Source organism: Dryobates pubescens, chromosome 7 (genome assembly GCF_014839835.1).
Source record: "Dryobates pubescens isolate bDryPub1 chromosome 7, bDryPub1.pri, whole genome shotgun sequence".
Lineage (NCBI taxonomy): Eukaryota > Metazoa > Chordata > Aves > Piciformes > Picidae > Dryobates > Dryobates pubescens.
This window is the reverse complement of record NC_071618.1, coordinates 6,620,123-6,645,387: the sequence shown is the minus strand read 5'-3', so window position 1 is coordinate 6,645,387 and position 25,265 is coordinate 6,620,123. Positions and strand designations below refer to the sequence as shown.

General features: G+C 43.4%; 1 protein-coding gene across 6 annotated transcripts in view; it reads right to left on the bottom strand.

Annotated features, from left to right (window-relative positions):
* The window catches only part of RASA3 (RAS p21 protein activator 3), a 148,823-nt gene that overhangs the window by 61,314 nt on the left and 62,244 nt on the right, over nt 1-25,265 (bottom strand). For 4 of the 6 annotated variants that reach the window (XM_054162875.1, XM_054162877.1, XM_054162876.1 and 1 more), the window contains exons 4-5: nt 24,208-24,302; nt 6,869-6,945 (exon numbers count right to left, since the gene is read on the bottom strand). In XM_054162875.1, the coding sequence (XP_054018850.1) occupies nt 6,869-6,945; nt 24,208-24,302 (172 nt within the window). Of the gene's footprint in view, nt 1-6,868; nt 6,946-24,207; nt 24,549-25,265 lie in introns of those variants that run through there. The other 2 variants (XM_054162881.1, XM_054162879.1) reach the window with 2 other exon arrangements.

Genomic DNA, 25,265 nt, shown 5'->3' with positions numbered 1-25,265 from the left:
TTCACAAGCAGCAACTGATTGTGCAGAGGGCCGGGAAGCTGTGGCTGTTGGGAGCATAGAGGAAGACAATATGAGGTTATTTATGAGTGAAGGACAAAGAGGGAACAAGCCAGAAACTACTGATTACAATGTTCTTTTTCCCATTATTGAAGACATGGCACAACAGGAGTTAGTACAAATGCAGTTACACAAAGATACCAAGCTGCAAAGTCCGTGCATGCTGTCTTTCATAGGACAAACACCTGCACAAAGGTCTGTGCTTAGCAAGTTTTAGGTCTACTCTCTTCTGTATGACATGAACATGCAAGACATCAAGAGCCTGGATCTCTTGAGGACATGGGACACTTACAAAGACCTGGTTGACAACTGTGTCCAAGCCAGTCACTAGAACTATCAAGTTTCACAGCAGCTCCACAAAGGAAGCCCACAAGTAGCAAAGTGTTCCCGGAAGGAATGTACAAAACTGAAAGCTGTGGTTCTTACAGAGCATGACAGCAGCTGTGAGGGGACAGAAGAAGTCTGAGTGTGGTGCTTGCATCTGTACTGTCAATGTAACTTCTAAGTCCATTAATGCTTCTCCTTATAATCTCTTTTGCATAGATTCAGTTGAGGACACAGATGTAGCAGCTGGCAGAGGCTAAGGCCTCTGAAGGGCTCATAGTGGTTTAGAGCTAAATGGAAGTCTTGAATACCTAACAGCTTTTCTTTAGAAAAATAACAGTTTTTAAACTGATATTTTGCTTCCTCTACAGAGGCTCAGGGAGCTCACATGCCTTTTGCATTTTAAAATAATCCACTACTTAATGTTCAAGCATTCAGCACTTCACAATTTTAACTTGCCCTTCCATTCAGATTAATTTTCCCACCCACCCATCCAGCTGACTGTTAACAGTGCACTTCACTGGACTACAGGCTGGCTCAGCAGGGCCCCAGCTCCTTTCAAGGCTTTCTGGAATGCAGAGGTGGATGGCACCAATGTGCATAGACTCATAGGGCACACTGGTGAAGCCCTAAGGGCGAGCATGTAAGAAAACTGATCTCTATTTTCTAGATAGGTAAAGAAGTTTCCTAATTAGGCCTAGACATCATTCAGCCTGCATACGTGCCTCTGAAAACAAGCACTATTCTAGGGCTTCAAAAAAATAAAATAGTGTCTGTTAAATGTTTTGAAACAGCTCCCCACTACAAGCAGCTTTTGTTTTACACCAAGCTGGAGGCAGGAGTTGATCTGCTGGAGGGTAGAGAGGCTCTGCAGAGGGACCTTGACAGGCTGGACAGATGGGCAGAGTCCAACGGCATGAGATTTAACACATCCAAGCGCTGGGTTCTGCACATTGGCCACAACAACCCCATGCAGAGCTACAGGCTGGGGTCAGAGTGGCTGGAGAGCAGCCAGGCAGAGAGGGACCTGGGGGTGCTGGTTGATGGTAGGCTGAACATGAGCCTGCAGTGTGCCCAGGCAGCCAAGAGGGCCAATGGCATCCTGGCCTGCATCAAGAGCAGTGTGGCCAGCAGGAGCAGGGAGGTCATTGTGCCCCTGTACACTGCACTGGTTAGGCCACACCTCGAGTACTGTGTCCAGTTCTGTGCCCCTCAGTTTAGGAAGGAGGTTGACTTGCTGGAGCGTGTCCAGAAAAGGGCAACAAGGTTGGTGAGGGGCTTGGAGCACAAGCCCTATGAGGAGAGATTGAGGGAGCTGAGGTTGCTTAGCCTGGAGAACAGGAGACTTAGGGGTGACCTTATTGCTCTCTACAACTACCTGAAGGGGGGTTGTAGTGAGGCGGAGGTTGGTCTCTTCTCCCAGGCAACCAGTACCAGAACAAGAGGTACTGGTTGCACAGAGAGAGTGATTGCCCACTGGAATGGGCTGCCCGAGGAGGTGGTGAGGTCGCCGTCGCTGGGGGTGTTCAGGGCGATGATCCTGGTTTATTCTATTCTATTCTCCTTGCAAACCTAAATTGTTAAACCAGTTATACCTATGAGGCCATTTGTGGGGTAGTGCTTATTTTTGCAGCCAAGAGATACATCAAAAACAAACAAGCAAAACACACCAAAAGAAAGTAAGAAAGAAGAAACACCCCCAAAAAAACCCCACACACCACAAACAAATCACAACCACAAACCAAATAACACACACAAAACCCCAACAACGTAGAATATTTGGTTAGAACTTTTGGGGGGGGGGAAATTACAAAGACGCTCACAAGACAAGCATTAAGATTTATTAGAACAGTTTGGCTTTAAGATAAAGTGATTCTAGGCACTTGCTCATGATTTTATGGCCTTATCTTACTTGCTCAAGAAAACCAGTTACCTTCACAAATCTTATTTGGAGACTGGACTCCCATACTATACTCAGTTTATGCTTTTCATTCATGAACTTCCTATAACTAAGATTGTGTCTCCCCTACCTTTGCTGCTCTTTCCATGAGCAAATTCTAGACAACCGGACTCCATGTTCAGAGGTCACTTCCAGCCCCTACAGTTCTGTGATTCCATGAAATTTGGGCTACACAGACATTTATTTGAGCATTGCCGCATTACTGTGCTCTTTTTCACATCCCAAAACATCAGACAGCCAGCCTGGTTGAGCAATGAACTGGGTGAATTAAGGGGGAAAAAAGAGGGTGTATCATCTTTGGAAGGAAGGTGAGGTAACCCAGGAAATGTTTAAGGATGTTGCTAGGTCATGCAGGAAGAAAATTGGAGAGGCAAAAGCCCATTTAGAGCTTAGACTGGCCTCTGCTGTGAAGGACAGCAAAAAATCCTTTTACAAATACATTAATGGCAAAAGGAGGAGCAAGGACAACCTCCACTCCTTGGTGGACATGGAGGGGAATACAGTAACTAAACATGAGGAAAAGGCAAAGGTACTCAAATTTTAATAGCAGGATAGGTTGTCTTCCTGACAACTGGCCTCCTGAGCTGGTAGATGGATTCAGGGAGCAGTATAGTTCCCCTGTAGTCCAGGAGGAAGTAGTTAGAGACCTCCTTAGCCACTTGGGTCCCCACAAGTCCATGGACCAGATGGGTACTGGTTGATAGTAGGCTGAATATGAGTCAGCAGTGTGCCCAGATGGCCAAGAGGGCCAGTGGCATCCTGGCCTGTATGAGGAACACTGTGGCCAGCAGGAGCAGGGAAGTCATTGTGCCCTTGTACTCAACACTGGTTAGGCCACACCTTGAGTCCTGTGTCCAGTTCTGGGCCCCTCAGTTTAGGAAAGATGTTGAGTTGCTGGAACGTGTCCAGAGAAGGGCAACAAAGCTGGGGAGGGGTTTGGAGCACAAGCCCTGTGAGGACAGGCTGAGGGAGCTGGGGTTGTTTAGCCTGGAGAACAGGAGACTCAGGGGTGACCTTATTGCTGTCTACAACTACCTTAAGGGAGGTTGTAGCCAGGTGGGGATTGATCTCTTCTCCCAGGCAACCAGCACCAGAACAAGAGGACACAGTCTCAAGCTGCACCAGAGGAGGTTTAGGCTGGATGTTAGGAAGAAGTTCTTCACAGAAAGAGTGATTGGCCATTGGAATGTGCTGCCCAGGGAAGTGGTGGAGTCACCATCACTGGAGGTGTTTAGGAAGAGACTGGATGAGGCACTTGGTGCCATGGTTTAGTTGATTAGATAATGTTGAATGATAGATTGGACTCGATGATCTTGAAGGTCTTTTCCAGCCTGGTTAATTCTATTCTAACAAAACTATCTATGAACAAACCTGAATGAGACTTCAGATCATGCAGAAAAACATTAAGAGCTGCAGTTTGCTGTATGCTTTCCTTTAGTAAATAGTGTTGCAAGAAAACACTGGACTCCATGACTAAATGCTGAAGGCCTTTATTTTCCCCCTCCACCACAGTTATTCCTTTCTTTGTCATTCTCTTTTTCTTTCTTCCTAATACATTGTCATGAAAATGAGAACCACAGGAACTGCATATTGTGGAAATATTTTCATTTCCCCCATTCCCTTTTCTAAACTGCTAAGCTCTGCTCTTGTTACCACTCAAATAGATGCGGAAACTAGCCAGGGCCAAACAGAGTGCCCCGGTCAGCAGCAGAACAGAACACAATAATGGGAAAAGATGGTGCCAGCAGACAAAAGCTTGCTGGGGTTTTGATTTTTGAGTTAAATTTTCATTTTCTAAGGACACAAGAGCTGGTTTTAAACCCAGACAGACTCTGAACATTGTGATTCAGTGGTTAAAGCCTCAGGATTTTTCTATGCACTTCAACTAGTACATTGTATTTACTGAACAATACCTCGGAAATCACAGATACAGAATGCTTCACAAGCCAGCCTAAGTATTTTCTCTGTAGGGTAGAAAGTGAATGAAACAGCCTTCAAATCAAGGCCATAGAGGCAAAGATCTGAATAAAGATTAAAACCCTGTCTAATCAAATGAATAGAAAGGTAGAAAAGCACACTGCTTGCTGCTATACTGTTTAAGTTGCCTTATTGCTTTTCATGAAGCAAGAAACTGCATTGTCACATGTTAAGGAGGACTGTTTCAGACACCTATTGCTAGCATTTCAGGAATTTCACTGAAAAATCCATTGCTACTACAAGATTACCAGGTCTTATTTAACTGAAGACAAAAACCTCTAAAAGAAAGGTGGCCATAGTACAGCATAATCCCTCAGAATAAAACAAAGCAAGGCAAACTCTTCTGAAAGTCCTTCAGTGCAGCACCTAACCATTCAAAACAAGCCACGCTTAGAGTAGAAGGATGTTCCAGTTAATGCCTTGCTTGAAGAGTCTCACACATCAGTCTTGACCCACAATTAGGGTTCAAAAGACAGAGGTCTTTGTGTCTGCATCACACCACTAAGAAGTGCACTACACACTTACAGAAAGCCCAAAGTGAAAAAAAATACACAAATCTGCTACACAGCACAATTGTGCTTCTTTTCCTTCTCTTAGCACAGTACCCTCCAGGTCTGCTCTGGCAATTCAAGCTTAATAAACCCGTTGTCCAGTGTGTCCCACACACGTATATCCCTCATAGGGCTAAGATACAATAAGGTTGAAAGAGAAGAAACTGTCTTCCCCTCCCCCCCCCCCCCACCTCCTGCAATGCCCTAGAACCTACAGCAATGAGAATAACACATAAAGAAAAGATGCCAGTCTAGGACTTGGCAGATGCAGGTTTGAATCTGGGTTTCTCAGACTGCATGTGATCATCCCCACTTGGTCTTACTCAAATTGCACAATAGAAAATTACAGAACAAGAGTCCTCAGGTAGTAGTTAAAGGAGGGCTGGATGCTCCAAATAGTGCACAGCTATACTGACATTGCAACTTTTGTTCCCAAAGAGTACAGCTGTGTTCCCAAGGCCTGGTTAATAAGTTCAGAGGTCACAGCCTTCACAGTAACTTGTACCAGAGCATCCCGTTATTCACCCTGCTCACCACAGCAAAACTGTGGAAAGGAAGATCTCAAATGTACCCACTCACAGAGCTTTGGCAGAACCTGGATGGCTACAGCGTATATGCACAGGCATGTAAGACCACATAACCCAGCACATCCTCATATCAACATCTGCCTAGAAGGATGGAAGTCAACCACATGGCTCACCTGCATTTGTTAACAGACAAAGACTATCATGACAGCTTAACAAAATCTTAGCACAGGCAGTAACAAAATTACATCACATACCAAAAGAAGGGCTGGTCAGAACTTAACCTTAACAGACTATTTTTTCTATTGACTCAATTGCCAAATAGCTATAAGTGTGCCAACACTTCAATTTTGACAGCTATTCTCCAGACAGATAATATAGACTCCTGACAGAAACCAACCAGCTCTGCCTCTAGTCCTGAAGTGGCCACCCAAAAGGCTTTGGTAAAGTCAGACAGCAATGGCCTTCCAGAATCCTCAAAGGAAGATGAAATCTTGACTCCCATCTGAGTTCTGTGGCTTCCAGTTTTAATTCACTTAAGTGAGATTGCATGGGTGATTCTGAGACTGCTTTAATAATTGCTTGCAGATTTTGGTTTGTTAAGTCAGCTCTAGCACTGTCACCACTCAAATTTGCTCAGCTGGTGTGCTGGGTTACACCCATCCTGTGGGGGGAGGGTTGCAAGAGCTCTGCTTCCCCCAAGGGACAACAAAGAAAAACCTGATCCAGGTGGACGTGGTTTCTCCCTCCTGGGAGGAGGGGTCCCCCGGGGTCCAAGTTGGTCTGTTCCACTCCCCCTTCCTGTCCAGCAGGACTGTGAAAGGGAGGGCAGGGCAACCATCTTTTTTCTTTGCTCCTGCCTCGCCTGTTGGAAAGAGCCCACCGCTGCTGCTGGCCTGTTGGTTCTGCCACGTGGTCAGGCCTGATCTTCTCCCTGCCACATCCATGCTTCTCTAAAGGACTGAAATCCACATACATGGAGGGAGATACAAGGCCATCCAAATTGGTTTTGTATATTTTCCTATGCATCCTTATTCCTTACCCTTGCAAATCTTCCCTGGTATTGCTATATATTTATATATTTTGTTAAAGAATTTACTTCTCCTACTTCCAAAACAACTCCAGATTATTTTTTGGTAGATTAAACTCCAGTTAAGGCTCAAACCACCACAGCAGGTAAGATCCTTAATGCAAATCAGAAGGGCATTAATGTTATCCTTTGATGTCGTCTTTATAATTTATGCCATGACTAAATTGGGTAAGTACTTTATTAACACTGAAGACTATCAGGAAGAAAAATAAGTAGGTTATGTGGTGAAAATCTCACATCCTATCAATTCATAAAGGTATCACTGATTAAGAACATTTGATGCCCAATCAGTGTTTTGCTTCTTCCAACTGTTTTTAAATGCAGTTCTGCACACCACCCGTAACAAGCACATCTCATGACTCTGTAGTTACATTTCAAATCCTACCGTGTTGCAAGCTTATGGCAGACGACACCAGTGTCTGTTATGACTTCACTCAGCCTCAGCTCGAGGTGGACCTTCCCCTGAAACACACCAAAAACACCACAAGAAAAATTAGTTTTATGCATAGCCAATCATACCGCTGCCGCCTAAAACAAAGCAAGTCAGCTAATGCAAGTAATTTCAGGAGTTCACAGATTAATGGCTGTATAGTGAAGGTACTTACCTGCTGGAGAATCCAGATTTGTAGCCATTTCACTAAATTCCAGTGCATGATTTCCACCATTATCATATCCCTGTATGTTTTACCAGTTAAGGGATATGGAGGGTCCATGGTCTGACACAATACTGTGGCAGAGCTTTATTGATATTAAACATTTTAAATATTAAGCAAAGATCTGCAACACAGTAATTTAAAGGATATCACAGCAGTGTGTTACAAATTAGTACTTTACAGATCTTAAACACTAGAAAAATTGAAATTATTGAATCATATAAACTGTGAGGCAAGTATCAGTAAAAGTACAGTGGGCAACTGAAAAAAGAAATGTTTGTCCCATGTTGCCAGTAGTCCTAACATCTACTACTCCTCAGTCGTCAACTCTTGTACTGTTACATTAACTTTACTATGACATCGGCCAAGATGTTATGCTCAGATAAGCTAAGAAAATAAAGGCAATCATGAATGCAAACTGCATTCCTTTTATTAACTCTATTATACTTCAACACACGAGTACTGTCACAGTAGCAAAAATCCAGCAGCACTGTCAGAGTGCACATATAGCAAAATGTATCTTGCATTTATTACTGACCCATTCTGACATGCCAGCACTGCTCATTATTTTCTGCAAATCATCCTGGACAACACTGAATATTTCACCTTCATAACCACCTCTCCTCCACCCCTTTCACCAAAGCACTCTAGAACCCATGCTGCTAGTTCCAGAGCTCTAATGCAACTCAGATCTATATCAACCCATACACAAGTTTGTCACCACCCCTTTCATAAGATCTTACAAATTTAACCTTTCATTTTTTTGCACACAAACAGAACTCTTGCCAAAGAATTCACTGTCTCTTCTGACTGGTTACAGCAACCTCCTGCTCTAGGAGGGTATCTTGTGTAACAATGTAGTGTGAAGATCAAATCTTGGCCTCAAGTTGCACCTGTCCTACGAAGATGATCTTCCTCTACAGCAGAATTTTCTGGACAAAAGCTGGTGAGAATAGTTCAAAGCAGAGAAGGCAGTGCCATAACAACTAAGTAGCAAGGACATGTAAAAGTTCAGTTCCAGTCCATTCCCTGGTTCTCTTACATTTAGCAGGTATAACTAAACATTGAAGTCAGTGCCCAATTCCTTGTCCCGAAGAAGCCTATGTGAGATTCAGTTTCCTACTGCAATAGTCATTCTCTTCTCTTCCTTGTATATCCCTTTCCCAGTACATTCTTTCAGCACTACCTTGACTGCACACTTCATGCTTTCACTCCTCAAGCTTCTGTCACCTACTTACACCTTGAGTATTTTGACTCAGTAGCAGTTTTTCCTGTCAGAGGGCTGGAACATAGGCCTTTCAAGTACATGGGGCAGATTATACTGGTTGGTTGTCCAGAAAACAACAAGAGACCTCTCCAAGCTGTACAAAAGCCCACATAGCAGAAACACAGCAGCAACAGCTCACTGGCATTTTGAAGAGGGACTCAAGCATATGGCACTTTATAAAGATGGCTCCCTGCCAGGTGTGTTTTCCATCATTTGAAAGTAATAATAAAACAAATAAAGCATTTGGCTGTCAGACTCCTCCTTCTTCATGTCTGTTTCAGCAAGACAAGAATCCTTCTCTGTGATGTCAATGTACACAAATGCCAGTGTTTGTATTTTCCTTCTAAGCCAAGGTCTTTCTTCATGGAGAAGAGAAGGATTTATCTGCACAAATGCATAAAGCCTCTTCTAGACTCATCTCTTTAAGAGTCAGTACCACTACAGCACCCTTAACACCCATGCATAAGGACTAAACACACCACCAGCTGAGAAATTCAGTTAAACGGGAGTTTTCTGGCTTTAGTTTTACTACAGTGTCCCTTACTCTTCACTGCTGTCTTCTCCACTGGTCACATTTTATCACAGTAGCTAAACCACAAGTCTATGGAGAAAAAGTTTATGTTATGAACCTGTATAAAACACTGTTGTTATCTTTGCTGATATCCTGCATATTAGCCCTACTAGAGAAATCAACACTAACACAAGTTTTGAAGAAATTAAGAGATGGGAATAAAGATTTAGGAACTCTAGAGAAAATATCCCTTTGTAACAACATACCAAGAAGGTGAGATAATGTTTTTATTGAAATACTTCTGCTGATTTTAAACAAAGGTGAAACTGACCTCCCTTAGGAAAGATAGAATGCTCCAGTACACTTAGGTGAGCCTGAATGCAAACTTACTTTCAGTGCCAATTTTCTCAGTCTCACAGACCATGACAGAAGCTCCCTATTTTAAGCCATCACTACTTCAAGCCCAGACAGTTATTTCTACCATAAACCACACTCACAGTAGACTTTTCCCTGGAGGTGTTCAAGAGGAGATTGGACATGGCACTTGGTGCCATGGTCTAGTCATGAGGTTTGTGGTGACAGGTTGGACTTGATGATCCTTGAGGTCTCTTCCAACCTTAGTGATACTGTGATACTTCACACGTGTTTCCAGTACAAAACTGCCTTCTTTGAGCTGAGAGTAATTTTTTTCTTGTAGCTTTCATTTTTCTCTTCTGAAGTCCTTGAAAATGGTCTGCTCATGTGGTGGTTCAGGCTGGGTGCCCCCCTGCTGTGGTCACATTAGACACACCTCCGGTGTCCCGAAGGGTCCAGCCCAGTGGATGTACACAGGAAGCAGCGTATTTCATCCCATAATGTCCTGCTCCCTACAAAAGCCACCTGCAGGGTCCTGCATTTCTCTTTCTTCCCTCACCACTGTCTGGTAATGGGGGAAGCCATCTCACAGTATCACAGTATAACTAAGGTTGGAAGAGACCCCAAGGATCATCAAGTCCAACCTGTCCCAACAGACCTCACAACTAGACCATGGCACCAAGTGCCACGTCCAATCTCCCCTTGAACACCTCCAGGGACAGTGACTCCACCACCTCCCTGGGCAGCACATTCCAATGACGAATGACTCGCTCAGTGAAGAACCTCCTCACCTCGAGTCTAAACCTCCCCTGGCGTAGCTTGAGACTGTGTCCTCTTGTTCTGGTGCTGGTTGCCTGGGAGAAGAGACCAACCCCCTCCTGTTTACAATCACCTTTCAGGTAGTTGTAGAGGGCAATGAGGTCACCCCTGAGCCTTCTCTTCTCCAGGCTAAACAATCCCAGCTCCCTCAGCCTCTCCTCATAGGGCTTATGCTCAAGGCCTCTCCCCAGCCTTGTTGCCCTTCTCTGGACACGCTCAAATGTCTCAATGTCCTTCTTAAACCGGCTAGGCCCAAGGCCGGGTGGGGAAGGGCAATCTCAGATCTGGCCTAACCAGTGTGGGGCAGAGAAAGAGCCCTGGGGGTTTTTGGGTGTACCTTCAGGTGGGGATGGAATGCTTTTGGGTATGCTTTGGGATGTCTTTTGCCACTGTGCCTGTGGTTCTCTGTAAAATAGTCACTGCTTTTCCATTTAAACTTTCCACCACTTTTGCAATCCGTTTGTCTGAGTCTCTTTTTTTTTGCCCGTGGTGGGAGGAAGGGAGGATCAGCCCCTCAACCCACCACAGCTCAAAATTGACTCAGAGCTTCAGAGAGCAAAAGACTGGGACCAGGATCCCCAAAAGCTATTCCCAGAACAAGTCCTTGCTTACAGTTGAAAAGTCAAATACATAAAAATATTAAACTAAGGCTAGAGTAACATACTTGAGGGTTCCATTCACAGAAAACACAACTCCTACATAATGAGAATGCTTTTCCCCCAATTCAATTACACCATCAGGCAGAACATAAAGACTCATCTGAAAAATAATTTAGTCCTGAAAAATGCTAATAGTTGGTTTACAAAATACTAGATCATGGATTTTTTAACAGGAAGACAGAAAACTACACAATCATAAAATCTAACCAACAGAAGGTCAGCTGATCACCTGGTACTGTTTCTGTGGTACATTTAATCCAGAAGTGGCCAATAGTTTTATTCACTGAGAATTTCATAGAGTTATAGAATGGTTTGGGTTGGAAGGGACCTTAAAGATCATCTAGTTCCAATCCCCCTGCCATGGGCAGGGACACAGAATTGACCAACGCTCAATAAACAAGGAGGGAACAAAGGAATTCTGACTTTTATTATGAAGAGAACTACTGTGATAGTAAGAGTCTCGAATTGTACGAGGTGCACACAGTGATTGACAGCATTCACACGCAGCAAAGATCAGATAATGCGGCAGAATAAAAAGTATGTTGTCTGCGTTTTATAGGTGACACAGTAGTTTGGTCTGGCCCAGACAGCATCCCGGCTGCAGAGCCTGAGACTGTTTAGGATCAGTCCCAGGCCTGTTTCTTAGCTATAAAGTTGTTTTTTTCCCTTCAGCACAGAGTAGAAAACACAAACCAAAATAAACAAAAAACAAACAAACAAACAACAAAAAAACCCCACCCAAAACAACAAGCTGGAGGTTTGACAGTTTTGAAGCAGAACACATTGATTACTAAAAGCATGTCCATAAAAACACCCTACAGGATATTCCCAGAAGCAGCTATGCTCATTAGCATACCCTTCACATTTGGAAGGCTAGGACTTTTTCAAGGAATAAGCTGAGGGAGCGCCAACTCAACTGCTGAACGCTTCCTTTTCCATGAACTCCAGTTGAGATGGATGGGTGGGGTCATATGTCCTCCCTAATCACATCTAACGTCATAGAATAGAATAGAATAGAATAGAATAGAATAGAATAGAATAGAATAGAATAGAATAGAATAGAATAGAATAGAATAGAATAGAATAGAATAGACCAGGTTGGAAGAGACCTTCAAGATCATCGTGTCCAACCTATCATCCAACACCACCTAATCAACTAAACCATGCAACCAAGCATCCTGTCAAGCCTCGCCCTGAACACCCCCAGTGACGGCGACCCCACCACCTCCTCAGGCAGCCCATTCCAGTGGGCAATCACTCACTCTGTGTAAAACTTCCTCCTAACCTCCAGCCTAAACCTCCCCTGACGCAGCCTGAGACTGTGTCCTCTTGTTCTGGTACTGGTTGCCTGGGAGAAGAGACCAACCTCCGCCTCACTACAACCCCCCTTCAGGTAATTGTAGAGAGCAATAAGGTCACCCCTGAGTCTCCTCCTCTCCAGACTAAGCAACCCCAGCTCCCTCAATCTCTCCTCATAGGGCTTGTGCTCCAAGCCCCTCACCAACCTTGTTGCCCTTTTCTGAACACGCTCCAGCAAGTCAACCTCCTTCCTAAACTGAGGGGCCCAGAACTGGACACAGTACTCGAGGTGTGGCCTAACCAGTGCAGTGTACAGGGGCAGAATGACCTCCCTGCTCCTGCTGGCCACAGTGTTCCTGATGCAGGCCAGGATGCCATTGGCCCTCCTGGCTGCCTGGGCACACTGCAGGCTCATGTTCAGCCTACCATCAACCAGCACCCCCAGGTCCCTTTCCACCTGACTGTTCTCCAGCCACTCTGACCCCAGCCTGTAGCTCTGCATGGGGTTGTTGTGGCCAATGTGCAGAACCCAGCACTTGGATGTGTTCAATCTCATGCCTGCTTCCATTTTTCAATTCTTAATTAAGAAGTCACCAGTAGACTGAATTTCATGTAGGGAAGTAGACAGGATTCAAAAGGAAATTGGTAACAAAGCTTTTAAAGGGCCTTAGTGAGGAACACCAAATAAATTATACTATGCTTCTTAGATATCCCCTATACTAAAAACTAATAAAATCAAATTCCAGTCATGTTAGGATTCTCATAACACTAACAACTACTGAGGGAGAACTACACCCACAGTTATCTGAAAAACAAAACTGAAATTTACCATAAGCTTGCAAAGAAAAGAAGTAGTAGATTCAAAGTCCTGTTTTTATAGATACAGGAAAATCCTGTCTCCAGCCACCTCATTTCTCCTTGGAATGCAGCTGCGAATTACTATGGATTCAAACACCAGAAAACAGCTGTCAAGCAAGTATATGCATGCTACCTACCGCTATCATGCTTCCAAACAGTTGCAAATCTGCGGTTTAATTTAAATGCAGTATGCTGAAGGAGAAACGAAAACACATGACCATAAACTACCATAAAGTTATTCTTATGACAAAATTCTGCCATCCTCAGATGAAGCCCTTTCAGCATTCTGAACAAGTGGTGGGCCTCAGAGGCAGTGTTTGCAAGGTTAGCAGGCACCGCTGGGAGCCATTTCTGAGTGCAGCTACACGCACTCATTTTGGCCTGGAATTTGACACATACCACGTGATGCAGCGACTGTGGATTCACGCACAACGTCTAACTCAGAACAGATGTGATGTGGGTTTTCAGGGAAAGATTTAGGAGGAAACACAGATAAACACTAGGAAACTCTGTACTCTTTATCTGAGCCTCTAGTAAATGCACAAAAGATCGACAGTCTAAGATCAAAAAACAGGAGCCTAATCTACTCAAACCTCTTAAATCATGTGTTTAAGGAAGTATCAACCAGATCTCCATCCTTTTTGTTACTGTGAAACAGTTTTTAGGAATCTTTGACTTCTAAGAAACATAGGAAAATAACAAGTCTTCGCTGTTGATTTTAAACAAACCCCCAAAACCCAAACAATCCACTTCCTTAAATATCAAGCATCAAGTCAGTTACATTCATATACAGGGCTCACAGCACTGTCATTCTCTCTTCTACAAAAGAACAATGGCTGATATCACAAAGACTCCTTAAAACAGTATTTGTCTACTATTAAGACTGCTGGACAAGAGGTTTGTGGTCACCCACCATTACACTTCTCACTAGCCTCCCGAATTTTGCTAGGGACTTTCTCCTCCAGTGTGAGTGCATCTGCATGGAAGTTTTCCAAACACATGGGGACCCCAATCTTATAAGCTCCTCAGCTCAACGCTACTCATAGCTTAGGAGTGTGGAAAGAGGGACAGATATCCACCTTTGGCTCTTTATTCTTCCTTCTGTTGGCAGAGAGTGACTTCAGGCAGTCTCACCCCAGCTCCTGGAGATGGAGGACAGAGGGGATGTAACAGGGCTGGATGTTGTAGAAGACTAGGCTTAAGCAGGTGACATGAACCACAGCTCTTGACTAATACCAGCACCTCACTGATTTAGAATCTCAAATTCAGGACTGTCATACTCTTCATGTGTTGATTCACTTTCCCTTACTACAAGTTGTCTGGAGGAAGGAGCATTGGAAGACCTCAGCTCTGCACATAGACCACTCCAAACTATGGGATAATGCTCTTTAATATGCTTTATCTTATCTTTACCTTTAATATCTTTATTGATGATCTGGATGAGGGGATTGAGTCCATCATCAGTAAATTTGCAGATGACACCAAGCTGGGGACAGGTGTTGATCTGTTAGAGGGTGGAAGAGCTCTGCAGAGGGACCTCGACAGGCTGGACAGATGGGCAGAGTCCAACAGCATGAGATTTAACACATCCAAGTGCCGGGTTCTGCACATTGGCCACAACAACCCCATGCACTGCTACAGGCTGGGGTCAGAGTGGCTGGAGAGCAGCCAGGCAGAAAGGGACCTGGGGGTACTGGTTGATAGTAGGCTGAACATGAGCCAGCAGTGTGCCCAGGTGGCCAAGAAGGCCAATGGCATCTTGGCCTGTATCAGGAACAGTGTGGCCAGCAGGAGCAGGGAGGTCATATTAGGTAGAAGTTCTTCACAGAAAGAGTAATTGGCCATTGGAATGGGCTGCCCAGGGAGGTGGTGGAGTCACCATCACTGGAGGTGTTCAGGAAGAGACTTGATGGGGTGCTTGGTGCCATGGTTTAGTTGATTAGATAGTGTTGGATGATAGCTTGGATTCAATCTCAAAGGTCTCTTCCAACCTGGTTAATTCTATTCTACTCTATTCTATTCTATAATGAGTGCTGTTGTTTACTCTGTCATTCCAAGTTTTATTTCAGGATATGGCAAATGTTATTAGACAGATCCCATCTACTTTGAAACTCTCAGGGAACTTTGAGATGTCAATTTCTGACACTAGTAAAGCTTAAAAGAGAAGTAGTAAAACCAATCCAAACTCTATGGGCCCACTAAATGCTGTCATGAGGGTGCTGAAAAGACCAAAGGTGCAGCTACTAGTTTAGGTAAATCCTGCCCTACAGTATTATCAGCACAGCCTAACAGCAGGTTCAAGAGCAGCAGGACAAGTTTCTCTGCTGTCTACATGTGCTGCCATGACAGCTGCTCCTTCCATTAGCAGAGGACAGCAGGCAGCTGGGAAAGGTCTAAGGATCACACTCCAAATTGAGGCCTGCCTGCTCAACCACAGCACAACACACAGGAATCTGGAACAAAATCCAGTCTATCACTGAGGAAAGTGCAACAGCTCCAGTGAAACACTGCATGGATTCACAAATGCTAGGCACAGTAGAACTGATGTCTGCTTCATCTCCGTATGTGCAAGTGTGTCAAAATTGCTCAGTAACTGACAAACATCAAATTACACAATGGTAGCCTTCCTGTTCCTCCAAAGGAAAAATACCATCATATGGGCAAAATTCTTGCAATTAGTCATGTTTTCCTCTCAAATGCTTTGATACAGCACAATAGGTAAGCCACTGGGCTTTCGTTTGCTGAGATCAACTGTGTTCTGTGGATAGAGAACTCAGATGTTAGGGGTTTTTTAAATAATGAAAACTTATTTTTCAGCAGTAGGTGCTCCTTACCACATTTCATGCTACAGCTTAGCTTTTTAAAGCTACAGACCAAAACCGGATAGACTGTCTTACCCCTTTGAGCTCGTAAGACTGAATACTGTGCACTTGCATTCACACAGGGAGGAGGAACTCTTGCCACAAAGCAGGAGCTGGTCACTAACATTATTTTCATTCGAGCATGATTCAATTCTCTGAAGTAATTTTGTTGGTAGGCATGTAGCCTTAAGAATCTTCCCACCCTATCCAAATAGAGATTTCATCTCTTTCCAAAACAACTAGAAGAGAGAAACCTAAAAACCACTGTTCATAAAATATAGGGCAACACCCATTTATTTCCTGTGTGTGGTATAAAGCTGACACCAAATCTGGAAGCAGCTTCTTCTTTTTACAATTTGCATATAACCATGCTTGCAGTAGGTTATCCAAAAAGCATCAGCGACTCATCTTGATGCCAGAAGCACTTAAATACCTACACAAAGATAGTTAATGGCAGTGTTGGGCAGTGGGTATGCAATGCTCCTAACTGTTTAATAGACTAGATAATTCTGTCAGTCACTGGAGTGTAACAGCCCTAAATAGTTGCTCCTAAAGGCAATTTGCTCAACCTAGTTTATCTTCAAACCTGTATTCTTAAGAAAAGTAACAATTAGCATCAGAGCCATTCCAGTTCAACAAGATGTGTTCTACATATACAAAAAAGCATTAACTTATACAGCACAGGAAGCAGGCAAGTATGGGAGAGACTGTGACAAATTCCACAGTATTATGATGGCAGGGCAAAACAAAACAGAGTAACACACTGCCAGCTTCCTCTGTTGACCCAGCATAAACTTCTCTGTCACACAGAACTGAATGGAGAAGAGCTAATTCAAAAGCTTATGGTGAAACCTTGGCCCGGCTGAACTCATGGCAGAACTCCCACCCTGGCAAGGCCAGGATTCCATTCATGAAGCCTGACACTTGGGATACAGATTCTGCATTCAGTGGGAAGGTGCTGACAAAGGAAGAGATGGGGCTTTGAGCAGTGCACTGCCCTTGATATATTATTCTAGCTAATATACACACAATGCAGCAATTCTGAGTCAAGAGTGATTTCCAGCACAACAAAAGGATTTTAGACGTACTCTCCAAACACAACTGTATGCAATGCTTTCCACTACAGTATAGTCCACTGCTTAACACTCATATCCATCCATACTCAAGAATAGGCATGTTTAATCAACAGTGGTCAAAGAGCTGTGCAGGCAAAATGCTGATATGGTAGGAGGAGGAGGAAGGGCTTTGGGTGTCTGAAGAAAGTACTTCTTAATATCAATAAATCTTTTGCACCAACTCTGAGTACATAAGGTTAAAATGTGAGCATTTGCATCCTCGATGTTGGTTATCTCTGCCCTTTACACACCCTTTTTTTTTTTTTTTTTTTTTTGGAAGTTGATAGCCAATGTTTCAGACACATCAAAGTTCTTATGAGGAAGAAGGGGAAATGAGCAATTTTCAACTTTTTATGTCAGTTGTTTTTTGGTTTTCTTTTGTTCCCCCAACAATGAGTTTTACATAAGGCCTTGAGCGTGAGTGGCTTCGGAAAAGCAGTCTGCCATGTAATACTGAGGTCTCGGCTGTAGGAGAACAGGACCATTTCACATTTGTCACTGATGTGGAGGAAGTAACTCAAAGCACACTTGAAAAGGGGAACTTTAATAAAAAAAAAGAAGAGCCTGTACAGGAAAACATGTCAGAACGATCTAACTTTCCTTGCATTTCTCCCCCACTTTGGCACACACAAACTAGAGGGTTTGGTGTATGCTGCAGTATTTTGCCATTAATCAGAATGTCTCTGGATCTTTAACCAACTTCACTGATTACATGCACAAATGATATTAAGGTTGCAAAGCTCAAACTTCTCAAAACAGACTTAAAATATGCAGGGCTGAAGTTACTGAGGGGAAAAAAATGGAAGAGTAAACTACTCAAAACCAGGAAAGGGCTTTTAAAGATCCCATGTGCACTTGGCTGAAATTCTGCCGAGAACACATGGTCCACTGAGAGCATCTGCCGTCTACTGCCCCAAGCAAATATCTGAATCAGTTACTGCTGGGTAAACTTCTGCCTGTGAAAGAAAGGCAAACATTCATGGATCAAGAGAGATGTACACACAATAGCATGGCATTTTTTTTGCTTCCAGTCCTCAGAAGGCATGAGAATGGGAATATAGCAGGTCCTGAAAGACAAATGACTAATATGAAAAGGGTGTAAGTTCCACACAAAGTATGCAACATTCCATGCAAACCAACCTCAAACAGCTCAGAAAGTTGTCTCTTCCGCGGCTAATCTTTCCCCTCCATCCGAGGCTGCCCAATTGTTAATATTTTATTTTGATGCAAAATAATGCCTCAATTCCTGCTTTTACTTCCTACTGAAATATTTGAGCAATTGTCCTGCCAGACTCTGGGTATTTAGCTTCTCCCTCTGAGGAACAGGCAGGCACATTCAGAACACAGAAACCTAGAATTCCTTCAACTGAATCTGCACAAACTGACCTGGTTATAGCTTCATACTTTCAGAACAAGTTTTCCAACTGGAAAGTTCAGTCATGAATCATGCATTGAACAGCTGCTGTTAAGTTTCATTCTACACTTTGTATAATAAATCTTCCTGAGAGCATTTAACATGTTTTACTCTATTTAGAATCATAGAATCAATAAGGTTGGAAAAGACCTCAGAGATGAAGTCCACCCTGTTAACCAACACCTCAGAACTACTAAACCATGGCACCAAGTGCCATGTCCAATCCGTTTTTTAACACCTCCAGGGACGGTGACTCCACCACCTCCCTGGGCAGCCCATTCCAATGGCCAGCAACTCCTTCTGTAAATAACTTTCTCCTCACCTCAAGCCTAAACTTCCCCTCCACAGCTTGAGCCTGTGTCCTCTTGTTCTGGTGCTGGTTGCCTGGGAGAAGAGACCAACCCCCACCTGGCTACCACCTCCATCCAGGAAGTTGTAGAAAGCAATAAGGTCTCCCCTGAGCTTCCTCTTCTCCAGGCTAAAGAATCCCAGCTCCCTTAGTCTCTCCTCATAGGGCTTGTGCTCAAGGCCTCCCACCCACTTTGTTGGCCTTCTCTGGACAAGTTCAAGAGTCTCAATATCCTTCTTAAATTGAGGGGCCCAGAACTGGACACAGGACTGAAGGTGTGGCCTAACCAGTACAGTGTACAGGGGCACAATGACCTCCCTGCTCCTGCTGGCCACACTATTCCTAATGCAGGCCAGGATGCCATTGGCCTTCTTGGCCACCTGGGCACACTGCTGGCTCATGTTCACCCAGCTGTCAATCAGTACCCCCAGGTCTCTTTCTGTTTGGCAGCTCTCCAGCCACTCTGCCCCCAGCCTGTAGCTCTGCATGGGGTTGTTGTGGCCAAAGGGCAGCACCCGGCACTTGGACTTGTTGAATGCCATCATGTTGGACTCTGCCCATCTGTCCAGCCTCCCAAGGTCCCGCTGAAGAGCCCCTCTGCCCTCTAACAGATCAACACCTGCTCCCAACTTGGAAACATTCTGAAATCATGTAATTTCATATCTGTATACCAAACACACAGTTTTGCTGGAGTTTACTAATTTGTTTTCCACGGGGGAGCTTTAACTTAAACCACTTAGAGCACAACAGTTTAATTACTGAGGCTGTATCTAAAGAGCATTCAGAGTACACACTGATAGGACTACAGCAGACTATGCAACATGCTATTTTCAAACCAGCACAAGTGAAATCAGCCAGTATGATGTGAGGGCATTGATTTACCAACAGAATGAGAGCCTGCTGACCCCAGGGGGAAATTATGGTCCATTCCTGAATGACACAGTGCTGTGTTCTGATGTCTTCTCTTACCGTCCACCCAGACCAAGGGAAATTTAGGTGTACCCGATTATACAGATTATCTCAATAAGCTAGTTTGCTAGATCAAATGATGAAATAAAGCTACAAAGGGCATGGGGGTGGCTAATACTCAAATTTCAAGTGTGGGCTGAGCACATGCACAAAACCTATAGTCCTTCATGTGGGACTGTGCACCACACTGAGCAGCGTCAGTGGTGGTAAGATGACAGGCCTCTCTGCCTAGATGGACAATGCCCTAATTTCATGATGAGCAATAATGTCAGTCTCTGGCACATCTTCCTGTCAAGCAATAAATGGATGTGGCATTAAAGCATCTGACAATAATGCTGGTATCTGTGCAGGCTGACAACTAACATAGTTCTGCTGTCAGTAACATCCTAGTGTGCAATAAAGTTTAATAAATTCATAACCTCGCTTTGTGCTCCTGACAATACAAAACATCTTTTGTAAGACAGGAAGAATTAGCAGTGTTGGAAAACCATGAAACTCAACACAGAGCCTCGAGCTAAACACCTTAGCAACTATGTCAGAGTTATACATCATTGTCAGTTATATTATTTTACAATATATAGCATTATTTATTTTGTACAGCCTCAGGACATTTAAGAGTTATAGCTTCTGAATAAAGAAGAGAAAACAGCACAAAAAATCTAATCACATTTCAGCAACACTAGAATTTAATTTCTTTGCTTTACTATTTTGCACTCACAAAAGAGAAATCTCCACATAGAATAGAATAGAACAGAACAGAACAGAATAGAATAGAACAGACCAGACCAGACCAGACCAGGTTGGAAGAGACCTTCAAGATCATCGAGTCCAACCTATCATCCAACACATATACTATTCCCTCTCTGTGTATGAAGACACAAAACAGTGTTGCCATTTGAAAATTTGTACCATTTTTGGAACTCATGCAAGTGAGGCCCCAGCCTTGTCCAGAACAAAAATCTAAGTGCTACTCATTCAACTTCAGGTAGTTCAAAATACCTTGCATCACAAATGCTATTGTCCGTAATTTCAAATCCATACTTCTCTGGAAAATGAGACCAAATGTGTCCCAGAACTGGGCATCTGAAAACCACAGCACCCAAGATCACTAATATTTCAATAACCCATGGATTTTAAGCTGGTTTTCAGTTTGACAGTTTAACAGTGCTGTTTGGTCTGCTTAAACCCTTTAAATTATAGGGGGGAGAAATGGTGTAGCATCCCTAACTACTATTAACACAAATTAGCCTTTTTTCTCTTTTAAATGAAAAAGTGTTCAGAAAAAGATACAACTGAGCTAGGACATGCACACACAAAATTACAAACACAGAAATACTCTCTTACTGCATCTTCAGTTATGTAAGAATTGTGTACAAAACATTTACAAATCTGCTTCCACTATTATGGAAGACAAAGCCCTCTTGCAGACTCCTTAGCATAAAGGCCGCAGAACACCTAAGTAAAGGCATAAATCAGAGTGCTGTTCATATTTACACTAGTTGTAATAAATGCTTATCATGGAGCCCAGAAACAGCTTTTAACAGTTGGGCTCTTGTATAGCTACAAACAGCGGAAGTGATAAACTGTACAAACAATGACAAGAGAACATGCTTTCCAGCAAAGATTGTGCTCCTTGTCTCGCCAAAAGCTTAGAGCTGCCTGCAAGCTTCTCTGTTGCGAGTTCACAGTTTACTTTACCAGTGCTGTCCTAGAAAGCACCCTGGTTTGAAAAGCTTCTACAAGCTCACTCTTGGTAAGTATTTTAACAAAATAAACAATGCAGAAGCTTATCTAAATACTGGCCTTCTTCAAATGATAAATTACAAAGGGAAAATTTTCATATCCTACAGGAAATAAACACTAAATCTATTGTTTAAGTCACTGTCATAAGAGGCTTTGGGCTAAGAAGAAAAGGACACCAGGGTAACTAGAATAGACCGCAAATTTAAGCTGTTAAAAGCCTTCCATCACAACTGGCCTTGAAATGTGGCACTAAGAGGACCAGTATTTTATAAGAGAACTCTACAGACCAAGCAGGCTGTCACGACACTTTCTTTGCATCATGTTCAAATGAATCTATTGCTCGTTTCTCCAAACAGATAGAAAACCTAACTTTGAGTGCATGTTCACATATGCTTCATTACACACAACCACACACGTTGGAATGAGTGTGCATTGCAAGCATAATTTTCTGACCTGCATGAGACTGAAATCCAAATCATTATGTCCAACCCTACCACACAGCATTTATTAGTGTAGTGAAGGATGCTTATGGTCAGGATTGTGCCACAAACATTTCTGGAACATACTCTTCTGAGTGTTAACCCTCCTTTGTTTCCCCCTCCTTTCTGGGGGCAACAGGGGGGATCCTGGCACCACTGAGTCCAGGTAAACAACCTGGGCATAGCATATACTTACACCATATTTGGTAGGTGTTAGTCCATTGGTTAATCTTGCGTTAGCAACAGACTGCTCATTGGACCAGTATTCACTGAGGCAAATGGTAAATAGGGGTCATTTGGTAAATGAGCCCCCCCCAAATCGTGTTGGAGCCTGTGAGTGTGTGCGTGCCAGTGCTGCCGTGGTCCACCTTGCCCGAGACTCAAGCCAGTGCCCCAAGTGACCTCACGCTCCGTTGCCACCGTCACCCAGCTGCATGCGGTGCCGTGGACAGTATCCCGTGGGATCAACCACGACGCGATCCCTTGCTGCAGGAGGAACGCCAGTAGCCCGTGTGAGCCAGCGTCACTGACCTGCCACAGCCCCGCCTCGAGCGGGAGACCTTTGTGTCCTGGGAGGAGCAGCAGCCACGCGGTGCGGCCACGCGGCCAGCGCCATTTCCTGTCTCTGTCTTACGGCACATTCGTGCCACGTTTCTGGACTATAAATATTATTAAGGGGAGACCTCACGAAGTTCTCAGCGTGTAAGTCAAACCTTTCTTTACAGAGTTTCCAGTTAAGGTAGCGTTTGGAGTGCTCCGAGTGGAGGGTTGCCGGTCACCGACCAATCCCTCCCCCCGCCGCTTTCTGAATTAATTCACAGAACTTAGAATCGAAACTGTTTGATTCAATTGCCCATATTTAAACATTCTGTAAAGGTTGTTTCACTAACCAGATATTGATACCTGTGAAGGGTGACTGTAAATACCCCGTTATAGAGTTTGTATATATATATAAAATAAATTTAACATATATTTTCGTTGGCTTATCCGCCGCTCATTTTCTGAGGGCATATTCACAACAATTAGAGATGGTTGCACAGCTCAGACATTCGTATCTGTGGCCACCCCCTAGGCAAATACTGTGGTTCAAAAGTGACCTGTAATATACAGAGGGGAAAAAACCCCAAAAGGATAAACAAAAGTAACTGATTTATATTGACTCAATATCCTGCAGCATCATTTTAATTTCTTGCTTTCTGTAATAAAACAGAATCTGCTTCAAGAGGCAAAAGAGGATTCTCACTGTGTATCAAAAATCTGCAAAGTACCAAACCCTAAATGGAGCTGAAGTGATGCAATTATCACCATTGCCACAGTTTGCAGCAGCCCATGGAAATCTGGCAAGAACTGTTTTTCTTATCTGACATGTATGTGTTGCCATTCCTGTGACAACTTAGAATCATAGAATCAGTCAGGGTTGGAAGGGACCACAAGGATCACCTAGTTCCAACCCCGCTGCCATGGGCAGGGACACCTCACACGAGAACTTACCTAGATAATGATTTAAAATAGTACCTGTAGACACTATTTTCAAGCTGGCTCTGCTCCCCAAGGAATCAACAGCTATTTATAGGTTTTTGAAGTTGCTCAATCGTTGAGATAACCACACCCCTCCTTGTACCAGTGATAGTTCACCTAATTTTAATTCTTTCTGTAGGCAGAATCCTGCCCCTATTGATTTATGCACAGTTATAATTCACCCTGCACACACAAGCTGCACAAGATCACCGAAACCTAAGCCACATGTGGTAGTTTTAGGCTTTACCTTTAAATTTTTCCACAGATCTTGAACAGAAAGTGGCAGAATGTAAATAAATCACTATTAGGTGTAAAAGGAAAATAACAGTAAGTTCTAAACAATCCCATTGGACAGGTGTCTACCATGAGATTTAGTTTGGTAAACAATCTTTCTCTCTTTTGATTTCCTCCCTCTGGGAGACACTAACTTGCTTCTGCTTGACCTTGGCTGTGTTCTTTATTTTGGCTGAGTACCCTAACATAATAACTCTCTGCTCTTTTCTCTTGTCCCTTTGTGTCCAGGGGAGCAAGGAGCGGGGCAGGGAGTGGGAAGATAGTAGCAGCTCCCCTGGTTTTTGGTCAGGGGGGGTTCTTGTACTGTTTACAAATTGTAAATACAAATTCTGTGTATTTGGTACATATTCATTGCAGATTGTAGTTTTGCTCATAAATAAAGCTTCATTTGTTTCCAGCTGGTCTGGTCTGGCAATTTAATGTTGGAGGGAATTTTCAACCCACCACACCAATGAGCAATGCTGCTTTTTTGTAGGGAAGCAATGCATCTGTCCTAGAGCCTTGGAACCCATAAAGCTGCCATGGCCCTGTTACAAATAGTCTTTTTTCAAGATAATCTCACCTGCACTTCTGAATCAGCATCAACATGCTGGAGTTGAAACCAGGTATCTCTGTTGTGATACTTCTGCAGATCTTCTTTCTGTATAGCTACCTTTCCTGGAAATAAAACAAATCAGAAGCTGAGTTTAAGGCATGCTATAGCTCCCCCACAGTACATTTCCATTAAATCCAAGTTTTAAAACAGTAACTTCAGGACCATCCTATTAAAGAAAGGCTTCAAGGCAAGAAAAAAAATTTCTTCAGGGCATACAACTTTACAGAATACATAATTCTGATGAGCATTTTTTTCCCACTTCATATTGTGAAAGACTTTGAAATTCCTAAGGTCATACTTACCTAACAGACTGAGCTCCCTGGATAAGCCTGTGAGTACATTTAAAGTAAAAACATATTTGCTACTTCTTTGACATGACAATTAGAAGAACAAGCTAAAAAATTACCAGAGACTTTCTTGAGGCAGATGTCTATAACAATCCCAAAAGAAAGTCCCATGCATGGGGCTATTGCTAATAATATTTTAGTATGAGGCTTTTCACTATATAGTTTTGTTGGTGCAGGACAGCAACCTGAGATATTAAGTCACAGCAGATTCCCAGATCTGCATTTTCAGGTTTTGCTGACCTTCACTCAAATCTTGCAGAGTTTGTATTCTGCAACCCAGAGCCACCCAAGTATCACCCCTGACTGTTCAGAGGAAAACAAAACACACCACAAAAAAAACCCCAAGCACCCACCACACCAACCAACCAAGTAATATTGCACTTTTTTCCCTTATCTATTTAACCCCCTCTTGTATCTACCAAATTAGGTGGCTTTAGTAGTTACAGCAACAGCAGCCAGTTCCATGCTGTGAACTACTCTGCATGCATGCTAAGGGCAAATATATACGTAAGGATGAAACTTCTACCTTTCCCAGTCTCTTGGGCACTATGTAAAGCACACTCTCAGGGGCAATGAAAACTTTTTTGTAAGACTGTTTTTGTGTAACAAGAGCAGAGCATGGCATGCCTGGGGAGCATGTGGTCCTCAGAAAACGACTTTGGGCTGGGTGGTTCCCCC